Source organism: Puntigrus tetrazona, chromosome 2 (genome assembly GCF_018831695.1).
Source record: "Puntigrus tetrazona isolate hp1 chromosome 2, ASM1883169v1, whole genome shotgun sequence".
Classification (NCBI taxonomy): domain Eukaryota; kingdom Metazoa; phylum Chordata; class Actinopteri; order Cypriniformes; family Cyprinidae; genus Puntigrus; species Puntigrus tetrazona.
In genome coordinates, this window is record NC_056700.1 from 3,971,576 (window position 1) to 3,998,461 (window position 26,886).

A 26,886-nucleotide genomic window follows, 5' to 3' on the forward strand; every position below is an offset into this window, starting at 1 on the left:
GATGTTGAAAGAATAATTGAAATCAGGTTAAATTGTGTGGAGTTCCTCAAACCTTGGCTGTCGTTCCAGTAATGGTCTACTAAACGGATCGATGGATCGAAAGCTTCTCTCTTTGGTTCAGTCCATTAATATTTGGACGCTTGTGATGCGAAGGCAGCGCGAGGTCATTTATTGATGCTGGCCGATAGATCTTCTGAATATCTGCTGTATATTAAGATGCCTGCAGAGTGACTGTAAAGCTTTGGTCTGACGTGTTTCCATGATAACTGAGCCTAAAAGAGCACACGTGCAAATTTGCTCAAACAGACATGAGATAGCTCCCATATAAAAGGCATGAACATCAGGAAGCTCTACATGTGCGTTAATCATCAGTAGCTGGAAAAGTTGCACATTTAACCTCTGTGCAAAATTGGAATACACTGAAAAAAATAGTTTGCATATGTTTTTTGAGATACACTGCTTTTCTGGCTTAGATTTTTTTTTGTCTTGTTTTTAGCCAAAATAATTGTTAGATAAAGAAGGATTTTCTAGACTTTTCTAGATTAGATTTTCAAGTAAAACTTGCTGTTCTTGCTTTTAGAAAAAAAAGCAGAATTAGAATTTAGAACAAGCAAAATAATCTGCTAATGGAGTAAGTGCTTATTGTTTTCTGATGATTTAATTTTAGATTTTGAAAAAGATGCATTCATCTTTTTCCACACAGTCGACCACCTCAAGTGAACATAAAAGCTTTTTTGCAAAATTAAGCGTTTTTTTATTTGAATTTTGTCGTTTCCATAACTTGTTTTTGACGTGATGCTTCAGATATTGTGATGAATATCGGAAACAAATAATTGCCGGTAGCCATTGACTTCCATAGACTGGTACAAAAAAAAAAAATTAATTATTGAAAGCCGATGGCTATCGACAACTATTTGTTTTCAATATTCTTCAAAATATATTTCAACAGAACAGAAGAAAGCGTTTTGGCATTTGGGTGAACTGTCCCTTTAAAAGTGTTTTGTTTCTTAGGTTTTTAGTTTTGTTCGTTTTTTTTTTATTCGACATTGATTCGTCCAAGGATTGATTCCCATTCAGTGACTCACAGTATTAATGTGAAGGCTGTCGAGCAGATCAAAACAGAAATACTCAGAGTAACTAGGCAAGGACTGGACTAGTCGGGACTAGAGAAACAAGACTGATGTAAATCAACAGGCTGGAGCCGGACAAGCTGAAGAAGTGATTCACCAAACAGCTGAGAACAAGACGAGAATATAAAAGAGAGAAATCTCTCAAACTGGTTATTTCCTATGCATGGGGATATATTAGCAATATAAGATCAGTGGCAGCACCCCTTATATGTTTGGCCTGCGGACATCATGTAGCACAATTAATACTCATGAGCTTACAGACTCCAGCCATACATGCGAGGTGTAGTGTGCTATTTATAGAAGTTATGCTGTTAACACTTTAATAACATTAAGAACCATTAAGCAATGCTTAACAGATCATTAGCAGCATACTAAAGCTTAACTGTTTGATTGACAGCCCTATATTAATGAAAATGTTAATGTCATATTTACTGGCCTGTTATGAACGCATTATGATGCATGGTGGGAATCGGTCACAAACTTGATCATTTGCTAGCTAGCTAGCTTTTTCACACACCGGTGTTAAATTTCTCTTGTCCTCGGGAACGTTAGCTAATGAGTGCACTGATTCAGTCGTGTGTGTGTGTGTGTGTGTGTGCGTACAGTGTCATAATATTTATAATGAGATGCCCTAGATAACAGCTCGGAGGCTAGGGTCAGTGACCGTTTGAGTGGTTGAAGTCGGTCTTTATGGGATTAGATTAGCAAAGACGGATGCCCGTGATATAATTGCACGTGCCCTTTGAAGACGTCCAGATTTTACGTTTTTCTGTAGATTAACTCGCGTGTTAAATCACAGATCACGATCACAAGATTTTGAGCTCTGTGTCTGTAATTCTGTTTGTTGGCGTGCATGAATGATAGTATTTATCTTTTAAGTAAAAAGTCTGGCATCATTGCGCTCACAGCCGATTGGTTCAGTATTCGTGTATTTGGGTAAATCAGTTATGCAAGCGTTTGTTGTTACAGCAATAAAAACTGGTAAGGTTCTTTGTCATCCCAACAATCCAGAAACTTACCCGGCTACCTGCTTAAACTTGGGTCATTTGTGGTATAATCTAAAATGACACGTACATTTAACAATCCAGCGCAACCAATTATGATTTTTAACTGCGTTTTGCTTATTAATTCTTTTATAATTAAATGGATAGTTCACCCCAAAATAAAAAAATCCTGCTAATTTCCTCACTCACCCTCCAAAACGTAGATGACTTTTTTTTTTCCATTCGTTAAAGCTATTATACATTTTTCATTCGATTAGCTTTGAGCATCCAAAAAAGGAAGCGCAAAATTAATACGCATGGCTCCTAACGATATATTGAGATTTTACGAAATAAATTGTTTGTGCAAGAAACTGAATGTAATTTACAACATTACTGTCTGTAATCCAGTACCTCAGGAAGTTCTGATTCTTTCCTGTGAACTGGTTCATTTCAGTGAACCGATTCAACAGTTCATTGAATGATCACATACCAACCCGAAGCCCATTGCGTTATTAAAGCACCCAATATCGACAAGAAACATAACGTTTTTCATGTCGTCTGTGCGTATAGTAAATAAACTAGCCTTCATCAGCTCATCTTTATACAAAAAAAGGGATTTGACCCATTCGTTCGAGCTCTCGTTTCACACATGCAAACCAGTTCATTCGTTCAGAGTCGGAGTGTGCTTCCACTCGAATAACTTCTCAAGCTGCAAACCGATTCGCTCTGATTCGATGAAACGATTCAGCCGGTTTCCCAAAAAAGAACCGCAACGTCCTCCTTTCTTCCCCTCTTCCTCTCTTTCTTTCGTTCTCATTGCTTGCTGGCTTGTTTGTTCGAGCTCTGCCGTAATCAGAGAAGATGCTCCGTCAGTGTTTTGTATGCTGACTGGAGTAAAGTTCAGTGGTTGTGCTGAGATCGTGTTCTTCAGAGCTGCATCAACAGCTGTTTATCCGTGACCTTTGACCCAGACCACCGCGTCTAGCCGGCCCAGGTGCGACTCGGCGGCTTTCACTCTCTCCCTTCACGCGCCGTTAAGACTTCTCGGTCCGTGCGTTCCCCTGGGAGTCCAGTGCCGTTCTCTACTGACACTGATGAAAAAGAAAACAGTCCGTGACACAGAAAGCCAGCGGTCCTGGCATGGAAAGCATTTGAATATGTGACATGCTGGCAGGAAGCCACGAGTGACTCATGTGACAGGAGAAGGTCGTAATGTCAGCCTCAGGCTCGAACAGACAAACAAGCCTGATCCCGCTCGGCGCCCCCTGCTGGTGCGCACGCCGCTCTTCGTATATCAGCACGCTCTGGATTAGGCTTATTTGCAGTCATTAGCTCTATCAAAACAACACAAATGTACTGTACGTCCTCATTTAGCTGGTTAAGAGCTGAGGGAGCGTGCATGAGGGATTTGGCTCAGATGGGTTAAGAAGCTCAGGGTTCTCTCTCGCTCTCTCTCTCTGGCTTCGTGCCAAAACCTAGCAAGCAGCCTTCATAGGCGGCATTTTAAGGGAGGATAGACGTGAAGGTTTTCTAAAAGCATGCCCTGTTGGTGAGAACCCAGCTTGGGTTGAAATGTTCGCTTAAAATGCTTTTTATGTTTTTAGTGAACAGTTAAACGGTTAAAAATACAGTAAAACGGTAACAATGTTATTACAGTTTGAAATAATCGTATTTAAAAATACAGAACTCTTGGCTCTTCCTGTTCAGTTATTTCACATCTCGTGGGGTTGCATGGTTACTGATTGTTATTTCTGGTGTTTTATTGAGATTTATTGGTTCAGAAATCATTAATTTAGCAGACGCTTTTAATCTAAAACCCACCAGCCAGTGAAAAGCACTTACGGTGTACGCATTTACACATTTCCATGAGCGAATGATAAAGTGGTCCTCAATGCACATAAACACGCTATACGGCTACGATTGTGTTGACAAGCAATTATTAATTTATTGCATGTGTTTTCTTGCGTGTGTGTGTGTCATTATGCATGATTATGCATGCACTTTAGAGTAAGAGCTTCCATAAACATTTCTTTTATTTTCACAAAATGTTATGAAGTCCTTTACTGGGAATGAAAATTGACAGTTACAGGTGTGTGTGTGTGTGTGTGTGTGTGTGTGGTTAGTTTTTTCCACTGAAAGTGGTGCTTGAGGCTCACCATTAACTCATCTACCAAATCCTCTTACCAAATCTGCAAAACCACAAGTGCATTATCTGATTTACTTGCTCTGCAAAAGCAAAACAAGCTATTCGCAAAACACTAACATTAGACAAACTGTTCTGAAAGAGCAGCGCTCGTGTTTTGTTCGTAATTACGACCTGTTCGCTGTAAATAAGCTTCGGCGTGCGCTCGTATTCATTTTTATTTGTAGAAAAACCTATTCTTTACTTCCTTGCATCACAAAGGCTGTGCGTTCATAGGTCTTTATTTTCACCCCGCATGACCCTCACGGCTTTCTAAGAGACCTTCTCTAGTGTGTAACCCAGGAAAGCAGTGCACACACTAGTATCACGATGACAATGATAGGTCGGCGCGCCCATGAAAAGTTCAGAGACGCCACTTTCCATTTTAATTTGAGCTTTGCTCTCAGGCTTGTTATCGATTATGGTTGCTTGTTGGGAATATAATGGGTACTTGAACTAAAATAACTCAAGATAAAAACTATAATTAAAAACATAAAAAAAAAAAAATATATATATATATATATACACACACACACACACACACACACATATATATATATATACATATATATTAAATTAAAATTAATAAACTGTTTAAATGCACAACTGTTTTTGTTTCTATGATCCAAGCTCTTTTTTTCTAAAATAATGCTATTTTCTATAAATATGCTTTGTTATATGCCATCAAACAAAAACTAATTTAAGTCCTTCTAAAGTAATTTTTTTATATGATTTGTTCTATTTTTAAAAACTGTACAATTAACAGCATTTTACTGTAAAATTATATGCAATGTCTGTGTTACAGTTTTTCCCTGCATATAGTACAGGAACTTCCTGTTAACGTATTTACAATTGTTTTTGAGGTTTTTTTACAGTTAAAATTATTTGTCTAAAATAATTAACAGATATACTGTTCTTACATCACCTAAAATACGCTTTGTCATATGCTATCAAACTTGGAAAAATGTCAAAATAAGATCAAAAATTTGAACTCTCTTTATATTTTCTTTATACTTTTATATCTACTGCGACGTGTCGATCGTAATTAATATGTCTATAATATGTTTACGTGTATATTCCTGCGGGGGCTGTAAAAGAGAAGCTTCTCGGTGCGTTTTTGCAGCTGGGGTGGATGTGTTAGTAATGCAGGGCCCGCTCTTCATCATCTCGCTGAGAAACAGAGCGCTTCACGACTGAGCTCCGTCTCCGAGCACAGAGCATGATTCAGTTCCTGTGGGAAGTGCTGCTCATTGATATTCTGGGCTCTTCTGGAGGATTGTGCGGTTGCTGTGTTCACGCCGGAGTGGGTTTTTTTTTTTTTGAGTCCTGTCACCTTGGAAAGCGCTCACCCGTGTCAGACCCCGCTGTCTGTTCTGTGATTTTGCTATCATTAGATATCTGTCATTGAAGACCACCCGCGCTGTCTGCACACGCCTCTGCGTCGTGAATGCTAACGAGTCACTGATTTAATTGCAGAGAGATGACATTGTTTTATGGTCCCTTAAGTGAGGAGAAACATTCTGAGCATTTTTGGGTCTTTTACAGACTCCATGGGTTTTGGGATGCACAAAAATGTTGAACGAAAATGCATTTAAATAATAATTTCCTGGTTGTCATCATGTGATTGGATCATTATATGTTCTCTTGAACACATGGTGTTTTATTTGCAAATGTTTTACGCAATGTTGTGCACAAGTTAAAGTTGCAACTTTGGCAGGAAACATAGTCCCAATCATTCTTGAATAATGCATTGCTATGGTGAAATATGGCAAATATGGGATGGTTCACCTAAAGATTACAATTCTGCCATCATTTACTTTGTTCTGTTGAACACAGTAGAACGTCTGTAACGGTAGCTGGCACCCATTGACTTCTAGTGTGTTTTTTATGTTCCCCCATCTGTGAAAGTTCTAAAGCACACACACACACACACACACACACACACACACACACACACACACACACACACACACACACACACACACACACACACACACACACACACACACACACACACACACACACACTCACACACACACACACACACACACACACTTGTACACAATTTGAATTTGTAGTTTTTACAAAAAAATAAAAAATTGGCAGCTGTGGTTACCAGAATCATTTAGCAAACACTTTTAACGCTAAAACCTTACAGTATAAAACTAATTTAAGTCCTTCTAGAGTAATTTTTTTAATATGATTTGTTCTATTTCTAAAAACTGTACTATTAACAGCATTTTACTGTAAAATTACATGAAATGTCTGTGTTACAGTTTTTCCCTGCATACAGTACAGGAACTCACTGTTAACGTATTTACAATTGTTTTTGAGGTTTTTACAAGATTTTACAGTTAAAATTACAGTGTAATAACATAGTGAGGCGCTGCATTGCTTTGCATCTGCAAAATTAGTTTTTAGTTTTGATCGCTTCTGTTAACTTCATTTGTATGGAGAAGAATAATGCTGATAGTCGATGCTAGTAATAATCACAGCACTAGCATTTAATGCATCGGCGCCTTTTATTTTAGATTTGACAACAGCTCACTTTAAATTCCAGTGTCTCTTTATAAAAGTCACCGAGTTACTGTAATGTTGGACGTGTCTTGTTGTCTGCAGGGATAGAGCTGTGTCTGCCGGGGTGGCGCTTCTCCATGACCATGGTGGCTAACTTCGTGGCGTTGGCGGGGCAGCTGCTCATGCCCGGGCTGGCGGTCCTCTGTCGTGAATGGGAGGTTCTGCAAGCGGTCGTCATCTGCCCTCTCTTACTCATGCTGTCCTATATCTGGTGAGCAACCGTGCCGTGGATGTTCAAAAATAAGTTTAAACCAGAACCCGACCTGTTGACGGTGACTGTGAAATCGCCAAAAAAGACACCGCTCGACCGTTTCTGCAATTTATTCAGCGGCAAGGAAATGCAGAAATTGGATTGCGAACCACATTAATACATCGGTTTTTATAGTAGTCTGGAGTGATGACTGCTGGAAATGAGCTTTGCATCACAGATAATCGTAATATTTAAAAATGTACTTACAGTATTTGACTCAAAAGCTGCTTTTGTATTGTAAAAAATGCATTTTTTATTATTTATCAAGTATGATGAGTATATTCTTAGAGCAAAAAAACGGGTTACCATAACAATGCAAGTAATTTAACTGGTGATGTGCTTCATGTAAGATAAAACAGCTTTACAAAAAAAGCTGTTAATATGGCATATATATATATATATATTTCATTTATTTTAATTTGCATATGGGATGTTTTAACAAAACAGTAGAAGGATTTTCTCTCCACATGAGACGTGAAAAACTACGGCATATCAGCAAACATTCACTTTATTCTTTAAACTTTATTCTTTGGTTGTTTCAGTTCTTTATTTAGCAGCTAACTTCCAGTGAGCGTTAAGTCCAGATTAGATTAGTCTCTGTAGTTTGATACGATGTTATCATAATTTAGTTTCCATTCATCAGGATTTTCCCGGAGTCTCTTCGCTGGCTGCTAGCGACGCAGCAGTACAATCGCTCCAAGTGGATCATGGAGCGCGTGGCCAAGAAGAACAACATCAACCTGGAGGAGGACGCAGAGGAGCTCATGAGCGGTATGCAGCTAACGCTGGACTTTATACACGTCAGAATGGGATTTGGTTTAGATCTAGTGATCCTGACAGCTTACAGCTTCAATATAATAACCATATGCTTTCGAAAGTGCTCTCAAATGATTAAATCGCATCCAAAATAAAAGTCCTGTATTTATATTTTATACTTATAGGCTCTGTGAATATATTTACTATATAAAGCAAGTGTGTATTGCTTATACATTATGTATGCAAAAACGTATTTTAGATGTGATTAATCGTCTGACTGCACTGGTTTTAGGTAAGATGTACATTTGAAAAGTGCAAAATGTAAGCAATCACCAAATGAATTAAAACAATTCAAAAAAATTCAAAAACGCAAACAAGAAGTTTTTGACATCCTCAAAATACAAACATTTATTATACACTAAATAAATCTCAGATGCTTTGGGACTTTTAAAGAAAGGTTGACAAACTAGTGTAAACTTGATTTTTAAAATCAGTATAAAATAAGAACAAGATTCTCAGTCGAATGCACCGCTGCTTTTGCTATTCTTCCTCATGTCGTTGAACGCTGGCACGAAACCGGTTTCACTAACCGGATGTCTGTCCCGTATCCTCCATGTATCAGACCTGAGTCACCGCAGACGTCTAAAGTCAACAGTTAGTTGTGTTCGTGGCTCTGGCTGCTGGGAGTGAATACAGTCTGGGAGGAAAGTGCCCTACCAAGGCAAAACCTAGTAACTACACCTTGATTTTTGTCACCCAGCACCAGTTCGTTGGTGAATGAATGAAGGCACAATTTTTATTGAGGTGAACTGTTCCTTTAATGGTAACCATATTTTACTATATGACTTTCTTCTTTCAGACGAACACAGTCTGGGTTTTGTTAAAAAGTGCCCTACAAAGGCAAAACCCAGTAACTACACATTGATTTTTGTCACCCAGCATCTAAAAGCTGCAACCATTGATTGCATTAATTGTCCAGTATTCAAGAATTATGTTGGAGTTGGAGCTGAAATCAGCGTTAAATCAAAATTGACTCTATTTGTTTTCTTAATGCATGTCAGTGGGCGTATGGGTCAAACATGACCTCTGACCTCTGGTTATCTCTGATCAAAATCTAATCTGTGTACAGTCAAAGCAAACGTCAGTCTGCCGATGCATTCCAGCCGACTTCATTCATAACCGTATTCGTTTACAGTATGCAGTGCTTACTTTTCTCAGTCCTTTTGTATAATTAATACACAAAACTCTTTCTCCTCAAGAATGCGGAAGATGAACGTGACTTCTTGTTGAGATAACCCAATTCCATTTGTTATCCCATAAACCTTTTGTTTGAATAAGCTGTTTTTTGCATTTATTTCAGAGCTCAACCAAGCCCTGCCGAAGCAACCCAAGAAGACGTGCATCGGGAAGATGGTGGGCACGAGGAACCTGTGGAAGAACATAGTGGTACTCTGCGTCAACTCGTAAGTATCTTTATATTACGCTTTGGATGCTTATTCATTTAAAACATTCTGCTGATTTCAAAGGGACAATTTCAAAACCAAAACGTAGGTCGTGAAGGCGTCATAAAATAAATGATGAGCTTTGAATTTTGGTAATGTGGATTTTCAGTAGAGGGACAGAAACCTTTAATGCGTCACTGACCTTTATAACGTATTCGGGTCTTTGTAAACATTGTTTACAACTTTAAAAAGCTATGTTTTGTGTTCGAGTCATTTTGGATATGGGTATGCCAGAAAAACTCTAATTAAGATACAGTTAACTTCTTATTTGTGTTTTAAAGATTAGTTCGTTTGGGTTTTTGAGGCACCATGGTGAATGAATGAAGGATTTTTTATCGAGGTGAACTGTTCCTTTAAAGGAATGGTTCACTCAAAAATAAAAAGTAACCATATTTTACTCACCCCGAAGCCATCCTAGGTGTATGTGACTTTCTTCTTTCAGTCGAACACAGTCAGAGTTTAGTTAAAATGATCCAGACTCTTCGTAACTCTTCGTAATGCGGCCATTAATTCGGAGCTCCGTAAATCGAATTAGTGCTGCGACGTAAAACTAGCGCACACGCCTTCGGGGGGGTTATCACGTGTCCTCTGAAGCAGATCGTAACAAAAAATATTTCTAGTTTTAAAACGATAACCATTATTAAAACTCTGGCATCCAAAAAGCTGTTTTTGCGTGCGTCTTCCAGACTGACGGGTTACGGGATACACCACTGCTTCGCACGCAGCCTGACGGAAGAGCCGCCGACCATCTTCTCCAATTTCTACGCCAAATACTACACCATGGGGGGCACGGCCGTGGCGTCGTGCGTGGCGCTCTGCCCGGCCGTGGGCATGATGGGACGGCGTGGAGGACTCCTCATGTTCATGATCATCACGGCCCTGGCCTCTCTGCTTCAGCTCGGCCTGCTGAACTGTGAGAGAACACACCACTCGCGATCACTGCCGCGTCGTTTCAGTGTCAACATACTGTACACGCTTCAGTCAGAGCGAGCGCATGCACGGAAGAGACAGGGAACGGAGAAGCTGGAATAAACACGCTTTGTGGTTTGAAAATGTAGAACGTGAGGTGCAAAAAAGTAGCAAGTTTTGATATATTTACAGTAGGAAATCTATCCATGGAGCTTTATCTTCACTTAATATCCTAATGATTTTTGGCATACAGGAAAAATGGATCATTTTGACCCCTGCAGTGTATTTCATTTTCATTAATAATACATTCAGCGTGTAAAATGCACCGTATTTGTTGGTTATTGAATATACCTGTGCTACCGATGACTGCTTTTGTGCTCCAGGGTCACGTATATGAAATAATCGTTCTATTGCAGAAAATAAATAAATAGATTCAATCTTTAGATGCACTCAAACATGCATATTTGATTCATCAGACCTTTATGGCTCATACAGTGTAGTATAGCATAAAAGAACATAGAGCTTATACATTTTATTCAGAGGCCCAAACCTCTTTATGTGATGTCTTTGATAATATTTTTTTTTACTGATCGTTTTATGCAGAGTAGCCATAACTCTATACCTGCAATGTCTTAATAAGGTTATATTTAAATGCTTAGTTTGATGGTTTAAACATATATATATATATATGCAATGCGACACAGTGATGGATGAACGTAAATGTTTCTTAAGAACACAATTTTTTAACACGATTTTTTCAACAACATCAGTAAAGCTCACATTTACTTGCAGCAAAAAGAGCTGCTAGCTAAAAAGTGTGAGCTCTGTCAAACAGCAGGCTTCAGAGGATCTCTAGGGTTAAACGCTTTGCATGCTGTGCTCAGTACATCCCGAGAGCGGCTAGCACGTCTGCAGCGACTTCATACAACACACATTCATTCACTCAGCTCTTCGTCAGCTATAGTAACCTCCGACAGCATGTGATTTCAGACCGCATTTTTTGCTTCAGAATTGCTTCCCTAAAACCGTCGTAAGCCACCAGACTTGTGGTTTAGAAATGAAAGAAAGAGACTGGATTTCATCCCTGATCATGCATACTAAGCTTTATATTCATGTTTATAATCGTGCACGCATTGATTTCATTACTAGCCCTGAGCTGCGAACTAGTTTCTCATCTGTTGTTTGTTGTTATTTCTTCCCTCTATGTGATGCGTCCACCGTGAATGAAGTGTTGGGGAAATACAGTGTTCACCTGAATATTGGTAAAGTATACACACTATGCTATTTATGCAGTTTTCTCTTTATTTGTGTGTGTGTGTGTGTGTGTGTTTTTCCACATACGTGAACTCAACCAGCGCAGTGAGCTTCGGTTAGATGTATTTCGACCAGTGGCAATTAGAATTTTTTTAAATAATATTTTTGTATTTATTCAATAATGAAATAAATAAATCAGTACTAAATATCTATGCTTTCACAGTTATCAGCCTGCAAAACACTGCACAGTGAGGTACTGGCCCTAATTTTAGGTGCATAGCAGTGACAAACAATAAGTGCTTTTAGGCACTTTTGATATAATTGCATAGACTGTAATTAGTATAAAAATGTTATTACACCGCTCAAACGTTTGGGATCAGCGAGATTTTTTTTTTTTCATGCTCATCGAGATATTTATTTGAACAAAAATACAGAAAAAAATTATACTACTACAACATGTTATTAAAATATATATGTAATTTTATTATTATTTTAATGTTCTTTAAAATATAATTTCTTAATTTGATGCAAGGCTGAATTTTCATCAGCTGTTATTACACTCTAAAGTGTCACACTATCCTTCAGAAATTGTCATAATTTACTGATTTATTATTAGAATTATCAGCGTTGGAAACCAGATTTTTCAGTGTTGCCGCCAAATATTTTTTTTAAGAAATGCAATATTCGTTTGAAGATTTTTTTGATGAATTGCTGAAGTACAGCATTTGTTCAAAATATAGAAAAAAAAGGAAATAAAAACTTTTTTGAACAGTAGTGTATATTGCTGTACTCTCTATTTGAAATAAATGCTGTTCTTTTGGCCTTTTATTTGTGAAAAAAGTATCACAGTTTTACAAAAAATATTGGTTTCAGTTTATTTTGATGGTTCCTTATGAGCATTCTGTTGACAATAATGATCTTTTTACCCACATGTCAGCTAACCTGTACTAGAGTGCTAGTAGAGTACTATTAGTAGGGTTAAGGTTAGAATAAGTTGACATGTTCTTAAAAAGTTACCTATAGTTAGTAGAACGTGTGTTCATCCCAACAAAGAGTGAGCAGATCATAATGAGACAGTCTACTTATACTCTAATGAAAGTTAGTTGATGCAAAGCTGCTTACTGTCAACACAATGTTCATAAGGGTCCATCAAAATAAAGTGTTACATATTAAGCAGCACAACACTGATGATAAATCAGCATATTAGAATGATTTCTGAAGGATCGTGTGACACTGAAGGCTGGAGTAATGGTGCTTACATTTAGCCTTTTATCACAGGACAAAAATACATTCTGCATTGATTACATTCATTTCAGAAGAAACGTCTTTAAGAGACGTACTGAGATTGATTTGAGCAATGTACATGTATGGAATAAGTTATGAAGAATAGCATATTAATAGCATATATTTTTCTGTGTACATATCTTCTTTAAGCTATTTTAAATTTGTTTTGGCTGGAAAAAGATGCCTATGATCTTTTTAAGAGGATTTTTTAGTTTTTTTCGGTAGGCCAGCTGCGGTCTGTGTCTCTGCTTTAGCAGCGATTGTTCTTTCCTCAGACTCCAGAGACCACTGTGTTCTCTTGTCTTTACACAGACAGTATTCAGACGTGATTTTTTGTTTATATTTGCACAAGCTAGCGGTGCCATCTAGTGACTATGTGCAGAACACCCAGGCTCCAGTCCACATACATGTCAACATAATTGTGTGTGTGTGTGTGTGTGTGTGTGTGTGTGTGTGTGTGTGTGTGTGTGTGTGTGTGTGTGTGTTTGAAAAGGGGATACTCATGAGTTTGGCAATAACTGGCCGTATGTTTCTGAGTGAATCATGGCACTGTATTATTAATGTTAAATTAAATATTAAAATAATTATTATTGCTGTTCCTGCTGATGTTGTTGGTATCGTTAAACCAAAACAAAATAAGCAGTGAAGAAGAAAAATGAATGAAAAAAATAATAATAATAATTTGAAAGTAAGTAGTATGTGGGAAAAAACCTTCAAGCCTTTCTGTCATGTTATAAAGTATTTAATGTGACGGTTGAATTTAATTTTTGTGGGCTTTTGCCAATTCACGTGGGCTTCTGCATTGGACATTTTATTTTAAAATAAAAAACAATAATTATTCAAGATATTAATTCAATTAATTTCATTACATGCACATTCGATGATCTTTTTTTAATCAGTTATTTGCCATTTATATAATGTTCTGCTTATGTGATGTTTCTTTTCGAAGGAAAAAATAGTGCATGACTCACCGTGTTGTCTTTCTCACTCCCCACAGACAACTCTAGTACGCTGAACTCCAACTTTTCGAAGGCATTCTCCATCATTGGCATGTTCTCCTCCCACGCCGTCAGCAACCTAAGCATCTTTTTTTGTGCTGAAATCACTCCGACTGTGATTAGGTGAGATAAACCACATGGGCAAGGCAAAAAACCCCCGAAAAAAAGATCAAAGCTCTTTCTTGTTTGTATTGAAATGAATCAATTCGCATCTAATTCGTAAATCTGGGTGTGGCTGACCAGAGCGCTTATTTTCACAGTTGCTTTTGTGGCTAAGTTATGCCTAAAATACCTTGATTTCTAAAGTGCCCCTATTATGGGTTATGAAAGGTTCCTATTTTGGTTTTTGGAGTCTCCAACAACAGGTTCATCTTCACGCAAAGTCAAAAAAAGCACTATAATTATCTCATTATATGAATTTACTTTTACATTATTTGCACAACGACTTCTAAAAGATTCACTCAACAATTATTTTTCCAAAAATAATTCTTCTTCTGCGTGACACTAATCTGCATTGATTTTAATTGGTTTTTATTTTTATCTTGCCTGTAAAGCCTGATTAAGCAGTGTTTGTGTACAGTTACCGGGGAAAACGCTATTTTGATTCTCCAAAAGGAGCACCTAGTGGTGAAGAACGAATTAGCATTTTCATTCAGACCAACGTGAAAAGATCTACAAGTGGCTGGGCAATGTGCTAATGTTTCATGCGGACGTCAACGGCCTGAAACGATTCATTTTAAAGATTAAGTCTTTTTTTTGCTTGTTTGTTTGAGATACAATTGTATACTGTGCACTTCCAGATTTTAAACTTAGCCGTTTTCATTTACTTAGAGCTGTGTCAAACACTGCGTTAAAAGGTCATTTTAAAAAATCCATAGTAGGGGCACTTTAAAGCCGTTGTTTTGATTTCATCTCTTTTCCTTTTGTGTGCTCTTCAGGGGCGGCGGTCTAGGCCTCGTCCTGGCCAGTGCTGGTTTTGGCTTGCTGACGGCACCCATCATGGAGCTGCATAACCAGAAAGGCTATTTTCTGCATCACATCATTTTCGCCTGCTGCACTCTAATCTGCATCATTTGCATCTTGCTGCTCCCCGAGACTCGCAATCGGCCGCTCCCAGAAACGTTATCGGACGGTGAAAGCTACACCCGCCAACCATTACTGCCACCTCGCAAGCCGGGCGAGCAGCGCCTTCTGCTGACCAAATCCGAGAGCCGCGAGTACGCGAGGGTCGGCGATACTCCTCTCCATGAAGCAGCTGCCACTGCCATTTCTACGATGGACTCCACAGCCTCGTCCGCCGTCGATATTCAGATGCTCATCGATGCCCCCGTCCAGCAAGCGACCGGCCAGATACAGCTGTTCAGTATGAAGTCACTGACTTCTACCCAAGAGCCAGAGGAAATCCTGCAAGAGTATCCCAGATCTGCATCCATGCCGGAAACCTCTGCCTCATCCATAGAGCATCCTCTCCTTGCCTCTATCCCAAACACTTCGACCCCAATCGCTGTTAATTACATTCAGACACCTAAACTGGAATCTCCAACCGTTCTGCCAACTCCTTTGATCACCGATTCAACCCTGGAGTCCCCTACTTCTTCCAATCTCCAAACTCCTTCGCTTTTAGGTATAGGTACGCCAGTTGCTAATGATCTCAACATCTTACCTGAAGTGGGCTCTGCAGGTCCTCTCTGCGCATCCACTGGACAATCACCCACTCCGCCTTTAAACAACATTCATCCCTCTTCCTCAATAGACTCTCCCGTTCACTTAGTCACTGAACTTCTGCCCTCGTCCCCAACGGAACTGTCTTTACCACCAATACCGGACCAGTCCTTCCCGGCTCAATCCTTTTCTTCGCCCATAGATCCCGGCACTCCATTGTTACATTTAGTTGCCCAACCTGCGATTAACTCCATAGAATCTGGTCCCCCTTCACCAGCCGTATTGGAGCCGACCTTAAGTAATGGTACTACTCTTCTTTCCACTGTGGGTTCAGCTGCACCTCATGCCACAACCACTGACTCTGTTACAGAATCCAGCCACCCGCTTATGACGAACTTGACTGTTTCCTCACCTATTGACTCAGGTACGCCCTCGGACGTTGACTTGCCCATCACAGAAACCAACACTGCCAATGGGGAGACGTCTTCATGACGGACTCGTTCGCTCCATGAGACTCGGACGTGGGGGCTCGTGCCAGTCATTGTTAGAAGTATTTTTATTTTGTTTTCCAGCCGCCATGACCCGAGAATGGCAATGCAAGGAGAAAATATAAAAGGAATTGACTGAAAGGGAACAAACACAAGGGTCGATGCTCAAAGGGTTTTTACTCTGCATTGGTTTCAATGACTTAAACAGCCTTCTTAGGGGCCGTTTACACAGAGCGTGTTTTTCCATTCCATAGCGATATTTTCATTGTTTTTCAATTGAAACAGGGTTGGCGGATATATTATGTGTCTTGCACCTGACTTTTGGTACTATTATGGATAGGACAGTTATTAGACAGATAGTCTCGAGGAGCTAGACCTTTAGACTGGTGGCTGAAGGTCTGGGAACTTTCTTCGCTTTAAGTGGACAAGACCCACCCAAGAGGCCATTTGATTTTGTTTTGTCGTGCGTGCGTGTGCGCAAAAAAGTATTCTCCCAGCATTAAAACTGAAGTCGAGCAACTGATGTCACCGTTTTATCAATACACAAAGAAAATAAAAATAACATGATTTTCTCAACCATTCTTTTCCCCTAATTATGTCTTCCAACTATTAAAGAGTATCACACTTTCCTCTTGGCGTAAACCTCTTACAGATTACGTTCATTCCCCGGCATAGAAAAGGCTGATTGCATCAAATATTGCGATATTGTCAAAAATGGCGGAAAACGTACCTCGGGGAGAAGAATGGTTGAGTAATTTGTGTTTTGTTTTCTTTGCGCAAAAATGAAGTTGAGCCAATTTAGTTGTCTATAGAGGGTCAGATGGCTCTCTGATTTCATCAAAAATATCTTTATTTGTTTTCTTAAGAGAAACGAAGGTCTTACTGGTTCGGTATGACATGGTGAACTCACCCTTTAAAGATTTTATGCTGCGAAAATATAAAGATTTCGCAGATTTTTGTAAATCTAGAGTTTAGTTGAAAACGATAAGCGCTCATTGTCACATTTGTAAACACAACAGCTTTTTTAATGAGGAAGTTTGGCATCACAGCATCTTTGTTTCCAGGCAGAAAGGTAAAGAACGTGACACACACATCTCCCGCAAATCCTGTATAATTTAACCAATCCGATGACGACATTGAAAGTCCAGAAGTGATAAGTGTGCCATATTCATCAGATGTTTAGCCAAAGTTCTGTGGGCGTGACGTCTGAGACTATTAGACAGGAAGTGAGATATGGGATTGAGAAAGGTCCGTGAGCCAGGCCTCGAAGTCGTGATGCACGTAGCGCAAAGGCGCTATCTGTGGACGTGCCGCCCAGCTTTCTCGCTTTCGTAAGATGTGGTGTCAAAAGGACAAAACGTTTTCACTCAGCGCTGCTCATCGTCGGCTCCCAAACAGCGGACCAATCAGACGACCCCGGAGGCGGGGCAAAAGTTGCCATGGTGATTGTTTTATTTGATGGAAACTGTAGAAAGAGACATTTTGCGCTGCACTATTTTTTAGACGTAAAACGCGTTCTGTGTGAACGGCCCCTTTCTGCGGTGCCAGTAACTGCTTTTTGGGCAGCTAGATCCAAATTTCAGTGTGTTATCATTGAGCTTGTGTTAATACGAACACTAAGACCAAGTTCCCACTCTGAAATTTCACATACAGTAGTCTAGTAATTAATGATATCTGCTTGTTTGATGGTAATTAACAACAGGTAGGATCACATCAATCCAATGTGATTAATTCTGAGTCGTTTTCTCTCAATCATATGACTGTAATTACATTTTGCAATATTCAGGTGGGAATACAGCATCTGTGAAGTCCAGTATCAAAGGGAATTTCTCAATAGCCCAAACACTGTACATTTAACACTGGGAATGTTTGCCGATGTGTCTTGAAGCGGAAGGCAAATACCTCTATGAATTAGGTGTCGAAGAAACATCGGTTCCTGTGTTCAAAAGAATAATTGCAGACCTGATGAAAAAAAAAAGACACTGCAGAGAGACTGCTCAAAAAATGGTATTCGTGTGGTATGTTTTATTAAGCTAATGTGTTTTTTAAGCTAATCACTAGATTCTGGTGGGGGAAAAATAATTTTGAGAGATACAGATGATGTACTTCATGGCTGTGTGTCTTAACCATAATGCACTCGCTCGAGTGTATGCAACAGACGTATTGTGAATGTGAAAACTTTTGTAATTTATGCTATTGTGGTACTGATGTACAGTGGTACTGACTGCTTAAAAACCAAAAAAAAGATTTAGGTTACTATGTCTGTATCAATGAGTGTATGCCCATTGGTATTTTGTTACCATGTCTGTGGCACTTTATTGTTCACAGTGGGAAAAAAAGCAAAAAAAACCAAAAAAAAAAAAATAAGCATGTGAACATGAAAAAAATCAAACTTTCAATGAATGACGTTGAAGTAATAAGAACAAATAATAATTTGAGGAATGACTACAATTGTCATCTTTCATTTGTGGTACGTTTACTTCCACAGCAATAATATATTTTTAACGTGCGACCCATGAGTTTAAAACATTTCCGTTTTTTTAAATTGTTAAAAATCAGTAAAAGAATACTAATATTTAATACTAATTTTTAAGTGCTACAATATCCCCTAAAATGCAGTATCGGTTGGGTGTGCTTATATGTCTGGCTACAACGATTCATTTCAGACATGTACTTGGCACCAAATGTAACAAAACATAACAATGTTTTTTAATGATTGTGGCATATTCCTAATCATTCCAGCTAATATTTAGTTTCTTTTTAATTTCAATAAATAGTATTATTGCCCTGAAGTATGTACAGTTTGTAGAAAGGTTATTACAAGGATGGTGCGTTTTCTTCTCAAATATACCTTCTGCTGCATCTGGTGACCTGCTTTAGCTTTTGCACACACACACACACACACACACTCACACACACACACGCATCCTGAGTGATAACAAGTCATTCGCTTTCAAGCTTGTTAGCGTGATTTGTCCAACTGTTTAAAGCAATACAAAGGCTCACATTTTTAAGGAGATTCAGCATTCAATGAAACTGATTTCCCAGCCAGAAAGAAAAAGCCAGATAAATATTTAACACAAGTGAGCAAACAGTGACGCCAATGTTCAGCCAGCGCATGAGCTCTTTTAACATTGCTCTTAATAATCGATACTTATGAGAGCGACAGTTTTACCTTCAGTGCTGGTTTTCTGTGAACCGTGTTAATTGCTCAGAGAGATTATTCAAACTGTTGATTTGCCGCGAGAGTCTGCTGTAATGCTTATTGCAGCGATGCTGAGAAAAAGCGCATGCTTGCAACCTAAAGTGTCAAGATTGTAATTCAAAACGACCACAAGTGAAATTGTGCTTGTCCGGCTTGAATTATTTGCGTTAAGGGATGTTTTGGGCCTCTTCATCCACAACACAGCTCACTATGTGACACTAGGCGTTATGAAATAGTCATTAAGGTCAGGATCAAAAACAACAGTTCTGCATTTTACTCAACATTTTGAGCAGGTTAAACGCCGTAGCTTAAGTCTTAACACTTAAGAATACACTATATCGTGACGACTCTTCCATAGGAAGCTCGCACGCAAAAGTCACCCAAATAAGAATTTCTTGTTTTCAGGTAAAATGGTTTGACATGCCAGTCTAATGTATGGCAAGAGAGGACAGGTGCAGCGTTTGGCATTAAATGAGCACTATATAGATACAAACCACATCAAACCGACCTTTTTCTGAAGCTATTAATCTGATGCGATCTAGGAAAAATGGATGTTAGGGCCAATGCAAACTCTTTCAGATTGCAATTTGTGATATCTTGAGTATATCGCAAATACTTGAAAAGGGTATTCAATGCAGAATGTAAGAAACAATACTGGCGAGAGGATGAATGTTAAAAAAAAATTGATTGTTTGGGAGTTTAATGTACATTTTTTTAACATAATGCACATGTATATAAAGTAATATGTGTCGTAATATACGTTATTGAATAAAATATATTTATTGATATATTTATTGGTTTACTGATGAATGTGTAAATATGTTGGCTGAGTTAAGAGGCAGATTACCTGTATATTTTATCTTGGCAGCAGCTATTTGCAAAAAAAAAAAAAAAAAAATTGCTAAGTGAATCACTAAGTGAAAATAGAATATTTCTTAGCATAATGCTGCTATTTTCAATTAGTGTAAATAGCATTTAAGTTAAAATGGCATTTTCTGCAATACTACTTATTGCGTTGGCAATCATCTTCACCTGGGTGTTGAAGCACATTATAAAACAGAATGCAACTTATTGAGTCTAAATGTTAATTTTGATTCAAATTATTAAATAGACGCCACGGTTGACACCCTTCCCTACACCTACCCAGCAAATTTTTAACTTTTTGATTATTTCCTTTATTATTATTATTGAACGTAAATGCTTTTATGATGTGATTTAAAATGCGATGTTTTCGTAATGACGACTAGCCCAATCACACGGTGGTGGGCGGAGTTAGCGTAAATAGCCACTCCCAACAAGGCGGGCTGTTTTACGATAGAAGATGTTAAACAAACGTTAAAGTAACATCCAGTAAAGCTAAATACTAAATACAGTAAATGCGTATATTTCCTCAGGTTTCTTATGAATCATTGAGTGAAATTTAAATGATACCTTTATAATGTACGTACCAAACTGTCCCTCACAGCCTTGGTTTAATCCGTATTAAGTTCAGTTATATGACTGAGCTCTGTTCACACGTGATGCGACTTCAGAGAGATCCCGAGCCCATGAAAATTCATACGCCATATAAAAATGAAAACCGTATGGATAAGCAAAAAACGTATAAATGGGCGTATATATGACACGCACGTGTTCGGCGTGCATATAACACGCAGCTTCCGCGCATGCTCAGTAGCGCTATGTGCAAAGTCCATTCATCATCATCACTGCAATATACAGATTTTATTAACAGAGTCATTAGTCATGTTGGAAACTAATGTGCGGGAATTAAACTAACTTACACTACATACTACATTTATTCCATGCAGGCTTGACCTTACGATCATTTATCCGATATGAATGCGATTCATAGAATGAACGTGCGAACAAAAATCTCTTTCAGATGCGAAATATATAATGCACACACGATCTTGAACTTGCACGCGAATGAATGGTTTAATGAATGATTGAACAATAGAAACCATAACCGAAATATAAATGGTTTCCAATTAAGCTTTTCAGCTGCACGTCATGCACGTGCTGTACTTCACAATAAGACATATTCGCATCGTGCCTTTTCAAGATAATTGTCAAATTATGCAAAATATGTAAAATATTTCTCACATTAAACGCTTGTTACGAAATTAAAAACAGGAATATTCTTGTTTCTATATTTTGTAATTTTATCACCTAAAACATCGCAGCCTACATAATTAAAATGTGGAGGTTTGATTTTTAAAACAGCTCATTAAGATATTAGAATATTTAATAAGGGTGACACGTGGGGACTGAAATATTTAAAATGGCAGCCTTAAGCACTTCCGCATGTAAGCTACAGTTATGAAAGTTATGATAAATGGAAATTTTCACTTTATTAATTACGCCTCACGTGGAGCAAAGTGGCACGGATATATTTGTAGCAATCGATTTTTCTTCTATGCCAAAAATCTCTATTTTTGTACACTTCCTACCGTAAACATCTAAAAGACAAATTTTTGATCAGCGACATGCATGGAAACAAAATGTTTATTTCAACCAATTATCGATTGGCTTTGCGGTCCACAGATATAGCCCCGCCCTCTGCAGGAAAGACGTGGGAGTAAATAAATAAAGAATTATTCGTTTTGACCATGAAACAGAGACCGAAGCAGGATTACAATAACTTGAATCAAATCAATCGACAGCGTGAACGCAGAGTCAGCGTTTGTGACGGAAGAACACGCGATGCTGCAGCACGTCGTCCACTGCGTCAAAGACGCGCCTCGTGATTGGCTGCCGGCGAGAGACGGGAGAGGAGCTCGAGGAGATCAGAGCCGCATCAGCTGCAGACACGCGCCGCATCCGCATCCTCACACAGCAGCACAATGAGGGAAATCGTACACATTCAGGCCGGACAGTGTGGCAACCAGATCGGTGCCAAGGTAAGATTATACGGGCTGCATCACAAGCCTTTTAACAGACGCAGAGACGATATTTTCCACCGTTATTCTAAAAGCAAGGACGCAAAGTGTTTTTTCTTCAATGATTTTGGTAAAAAATTGCAGGAATGTCCTTGAAGTGCTTGTGTTTGATGTGGCATCTGCTCTGAATGGGTGTGGTGAAGGTCTGCAGCGGCTCACATGGGAAAACTGCTGCATCACTGAGTGACCTAAGCGGTGTGAACGGACATTGTGTGTTCAGCATTAACCTGTAAGACATTTGGTGCATTTCAGTTCTGGGAGGTGATCAGTGATGAACACGGAATCGACCCCACTGGCAGTTATCAAGGGGACAGCGAACTGCAGCTGGAGAGGATAAATGTTTATTACAATGAGGCAACTGGTAAGCAGCCAGCGATGCTACTGTATGTCTGTCTGTATTTGCATTGAGCGTTTTGATGTGCAAGTCTTTTTTTTTTGGATTAGACATATCGTATGCATTTATTAGGTCATGGTTTTGCCAGCTCTGCTCCCCTGACTATAGACCGCAGCTGTCAGTTATTGACTATCACAGAGACAAGGCCCATCTGACCACCTTCTTATAGGCTGCATTATAGATTTTCAATGTTTGATTGGTTTCGGTTGCACCAGACTTAACGGGCCACTTTTTCGTCCACAGTTTGCTTAAAAGATTTAGCCTGTGTTATTTCTGTTACTATAAAAATCAATTCATCATAGCCCTATGCGAATGCATTACTATAAATATATATTTAATATATATAACAACACAGTCATTCAAAAATCCCCAGATTGTGGAGAAAAGAGTTTATCCGTGGCTGCTGTTGTCCTCAAAAGGGTGGAGTAGAGCAGGGAGCATGGATGATGTTGCACTTATTTAAAAGGGGTCAGCATTTACTACGCAGACAATTAAATTATGCATACTTTAAATTCATATATAATTAGTTGCACCAACAGTAAAAGCATTACTGGATTTTCAAATTGATGAATGCTTTTCCAATTGAATGTTTCAACATTCTGAGATTCACGCCAAACCTATTATGCCATTTCACAGGAAGCAAATTTGTCCCTCGCGCCATCCTGGTGGACCTGGAGCCTGGCACCATGGACTCGGTCCGCTCTGGCCCATTTGGACAGATCTTCAGGCCGGATAATTTTGTGTTTGGTATGTTTATTTCAAATTATTATTTCTGTACAAATACAAGAAGTCGAAGGCTTTAAACTGTAAAACTGCTTCCTTTGTTTTTTATACAATAATAAAAGATGCTGATGAAAAAGCACCATAGAAGCAGCCAAAATTAGTGTGCAATCTCTAGAAACAGACAAGTTTGCTTGTTATTCGCTGAAAATCCTGCACTGCCGTTGATCTAAACCCTCAGTCATGCTTGCGTTCAATCCCAATATTGCAAAAAAAACCATGTCCACATCTGCAATGCAGCACGATTTTTCTGTCTGTGTCATGGACTCGTGCTCAAACAACAGCACATGCTAGTAATCGTGTACTCAAATTGAAGGGTCCACTAGATAGTGTGCATGCACTGAACATCCATCCACACATACTGTCAGTTAGCTATACTTTCGAACACTTAAGGCTCAGATATACTTAATCGACATCTAAGAACAAATAGATATAAATTTAGAGTTTTTTTTTGGCTTGAAGCAACTTCCTACATTTTTTTTATGTTGGCATATTGCTGAATATAGTCAAGATGGAGTGGATTGTTAAAACATAGCACACCTATTTCTTTATTCTGTCTTTGATGCATGCTCAAACTCGGGGCAACTTTACAGGCCAAATTTGAATGAGATTGAAGAACTTGGAGAAAGAGAAAACTGATCTAAATAGTGACCTACATTTCCTCACAAAGCCAGAACACATCGTCTGGACTACTTTTATGGTGCTGTTTTTGTCATAGCTCCACAGCCCACACCCATCCCTATAATGAAAAACCGTACTCTGCAGAAATTGTAGCGTTGTGTCATAGCTTTAAAGCATAACTAAGAAGACTAAATGATGATTCGACTGACTCTGGGTTCCCCCAACTCTTTTTCTGGAGGCACAACAGCAGTATGCGTTTTGGATGTTATCCTTATCCGACCCTTCATGTTAGGTCTTGACTAACAAGCCGACGAGTGGAATCGGGTGTGTTTGATTAGGAAAAGTGTGAAGATTTTTAGTTTTGGTGTGCCTCCAGTAATAGGGTTGGGAAACACTAAACTAGAAATCTCCAACTGAGGTCTTGTCCACACGGATACGCGTTTAGATTGTAGTCTGAGTTACCGTACTGCAGACTTGAGTTACAACGCTACTCCAACACACCTTCTTGTAATTATCTAGTAACCCCGAACACCTTGGTTAGCTGGTACAGATGTGTTTAGTTGGAGTTGCAACTGATATCTGCAGGAAGGTAACTAACTCTCCAGGAGCAAGGAGAGGGTCCTCACTGCAGAACACAAGATGCAGCAGGACTGGATCCAACCCCTCCCACCTTACAAACACTAAACCTACCTGTCTCCACTCCCGATCCCTAAACCTACTCATATCCACCCCCTATATATGGATCCAAGCCTATCCCCTGGTTCTTTGTTCTGCAGTGAGGGGCTACCGGGAGCAGGGTTGAAGAGCCTTGAATGAAACTAACCCTCCTCTTCCAACCAGCCGGAGTTGTTTGTTTTAATCAACCTGTGTTTAAACTGGGACACGTGGGCTATCTTTCAGGTCAAAGCGGAGCTGGGAACAATTGGGCCAAAGGCCACTACACAGAGGGAGCAGAGCTAGTAGACTCAGTTCTGGATGTGGTACGCAAGGAGTCTGAGAACTGTGACTGCCTGCAGGGCTTCCAGCTCACTCACTCCCTGGGCGGAGGCACCGGTTCTGGGATGGGCACCCTCCTCATCAGCAAGATCCGTGAGGAGTACCCCGACCGTATCATGAACACTTTCAGCGTCATGCCTTCCCCCAAAGTGTCTGACACAGTGGTGGAGCCCTACAATGCCACGCTCTCTGTGCACCAACTGGTGGAGAACACAGACGAGACCTTTAGCATCGACAACGAAGCTCTCTACGACATCTGCTTCCGCACACTTAAACTCACCACTCCTACTTACGGCGACCTGAACCACCTTGTTTCAGCAACCATGAGTGGAGTCACCACCTGCCTGCGATTCCCAGGTCAACTTAACGCCGACCTCCGCAAGCTGGCAGTGAACATGGTGCCCTTTCCTCGCCTCCACTTCTTCATGCCCGGATTTGCGCCCCTGACAAGTCGTGGTAGCCAGCAATACCGTGCTCTTTCAGTACCAGAGCTAACGCAACAGATGTTTGACGCCAAGAACATGATGGCAGCCTGCGACCCGCGACACGGACGCTACCTCACCGTGGCAGCCATCTTCCGTGGACGCATGTCCATGAAGGAAGTGGACGAGCAAATGCTGAGCGTCCAGAACAAGAACAGCAGCTATTTTGTCGAATGGATCCCAAATAACGTCAAGACGGCAGTCTGCGACATCCCGCCACGTGGGCTCAAAATGTCCGCCACGTTCATCGGCAACAGCACAGCCATTCAAGAGCTATTCCGCAGGATTTCAGAGCAGTTCACGGCCATGTTCAGACGCAAGGCTTTCCTGCACTGGTACACTGGTGAGGGAATGGATGAGATGGAGTTCACAGAGGCGGAAAGCAATATGAATGACCTGGTCTCTGAGTACCAGCAGTACCAAGATGCCACCGCTGACGAAATGGGCGAGTATGAGGAGGACGATCTTGAAGACGAGGAAGACGCACGCCATTGAAACAGCTGATAGCCAAGTAGACGTAGTTTTGAAATCCATTGCTTTTAGTTGATCAGAAAATTTCCATAGCAATGCAAACAGTGACGCTACGCCATAATTCAAAAGGTGCTACTTGTGTTTAATTGATGTTCAGGAAAGATACAAGTTAATAGTCATTCAGTGAACAGCGATCAATCCATCTTGGGGAGGTACATTAAGACATGTTTTGTAACATATGCTTCAAACTGCAGTTGCCAAATAAAATAAAGTGATCACTAATATAAATTTGTCTCCTGTCAAATTGGCTCAAATCATTTTTTCCACATACATTCATCCATTAAACTCAATCACAAAAAAATGTTGAATTTCAGTCAGATGACAAAAAGCTGGGGTCCTCAACTTAGAGGTCAACCCTAATCAAACACCCTCGAACAATCTAGAAAGTTATTGGAAGGTAAGTTTGATTAATATTAAAGTTAAACTCAGGCTATTGGCCATTGAAGTCCATTTTACTGCTAAGTTTGGGGGAGGAACTACCAGTTTATCAACCAATGGCAGATGGAGCAAGGTTAATGGAATGAATTTTTGGTATTTTGTCCATCAATCATTGCAAAGTTTGTGCAAAGTAAGCATCTCACATCTGATTGGCTTAACTGTGGCCTTACATATTTCAGCAGAGAGAAGTCAGTCATTTCACAGGAAAAAAATATGGTCAATTATGACTTGACGTCAAATTTAAAAAACACAAATAGATCTTTATTTTTAAATCTTTCAAACTTTATTGCACTGATTTAAAGACATTGATCTTTAAATGTGTAAACGTGTTCTAAAATAATTCTATCAAAAGCCTTGATTTTTCAATATAAATATTCAACATTCAAGTGAAAAAAAAAAAAGCCTATTCCGTGTCTTGCATAAACGAAAAAAAAAAACGTGATCAATACATTGTACACAGTATCACTAAATTATAATAAAAGTAAAAAACTAAATGAAACCTAACTCAAAATAAGTCTGTTCTTG

The 26,886-nt window shown here is 39.4% G+C and overlaps 2 protein-coding genes across 2 annotated transcripts in view; both read left to right on the plus strand.

Moving 5' to 3' along the window:
* The window catches only part of slc22a23 (solute carrier family 22 member 23), a 40,261-nt gene extending 20,293 nt beyond the window's left edge, over positions 1-19,968 (plus strand). Inside the window, exons 4-10 of the mRNA XM_043258723.1 lie at positions 6,915-7,083; positions 7,766-7,893; positions 9,239-9,341; positions 10,067-10,293; positions 11,519-11,551; positions 13,825-13,948; positions 14,764-19,968. Of these exons, the coding sequence (XP_043114658.1) occupies positions 6,915-7,083; positions 7,766-7,893; positions 9,239-9,341; positions 10,067-10,293; positions 11,519-11,551; positions 13,825-13,948; positions 14,764-15,979 (2,000 nt within the window). The 3' untranslated portion in view covers positions 15,980-19,968. The remainder of the gene's footprint in view (positions 1-6,914; positions 7,084-7,765; positions 7,894-9,238; positions 9,342-10,066; positions 10,294-11,518; positions 11,552-13,824; positions 13,949-14,763) is intronic.
* Positions 19,969-21,815: 1,847 nt separating this feature from the next.
* Positions 21,816-26,151, plus strand: tubb2 (tubulin, beta 2A class IIa). The gene is made up of 4 exons (XM_043260111.1): positions 21,816-22,080; positions 22,372-22,480; positions 23,150-23,260; positions 24,815-26,151. The coding sequence occupies exons 1-4, from the start codon at positions 22,024-22,026 to the stop codon at positions 25,885-25,887; spliced, it is 1,350 nt and encodes a 449-aa protein (XP_043116046.1). The 5' UTR covers positions 21,816-22,023; the 3' UTR covers positions 25,888-26,151.
* Positions 26,152-26,886: the final 735 nt, after the last annotated feature.

Bases quoted from the DNA above. Each gene is read 5' to 3' on its own strand.
- tubb2 (XM_043260111.1), top strand. From the start codon at position 22,024: ATGAGGGAAATCGTACACATTCAGGCCGGACAGTGTGGCAACCAGATC. The intron at 22,081-22,371 runs GTAAGATTATAC...GGTGCATTTCAG, and splicing joins GCAACCAGATCGGTGCCAAG to TTCTGGGAGGTGATCAGTGA. The intron at 23,261-24,814 runs GTATGTTTATTT...GCTATCTTTCAG, and splicing joins GCCGGATAATTTTGTGTTTG to GTCAAAGCGGAGCTGGGAAC.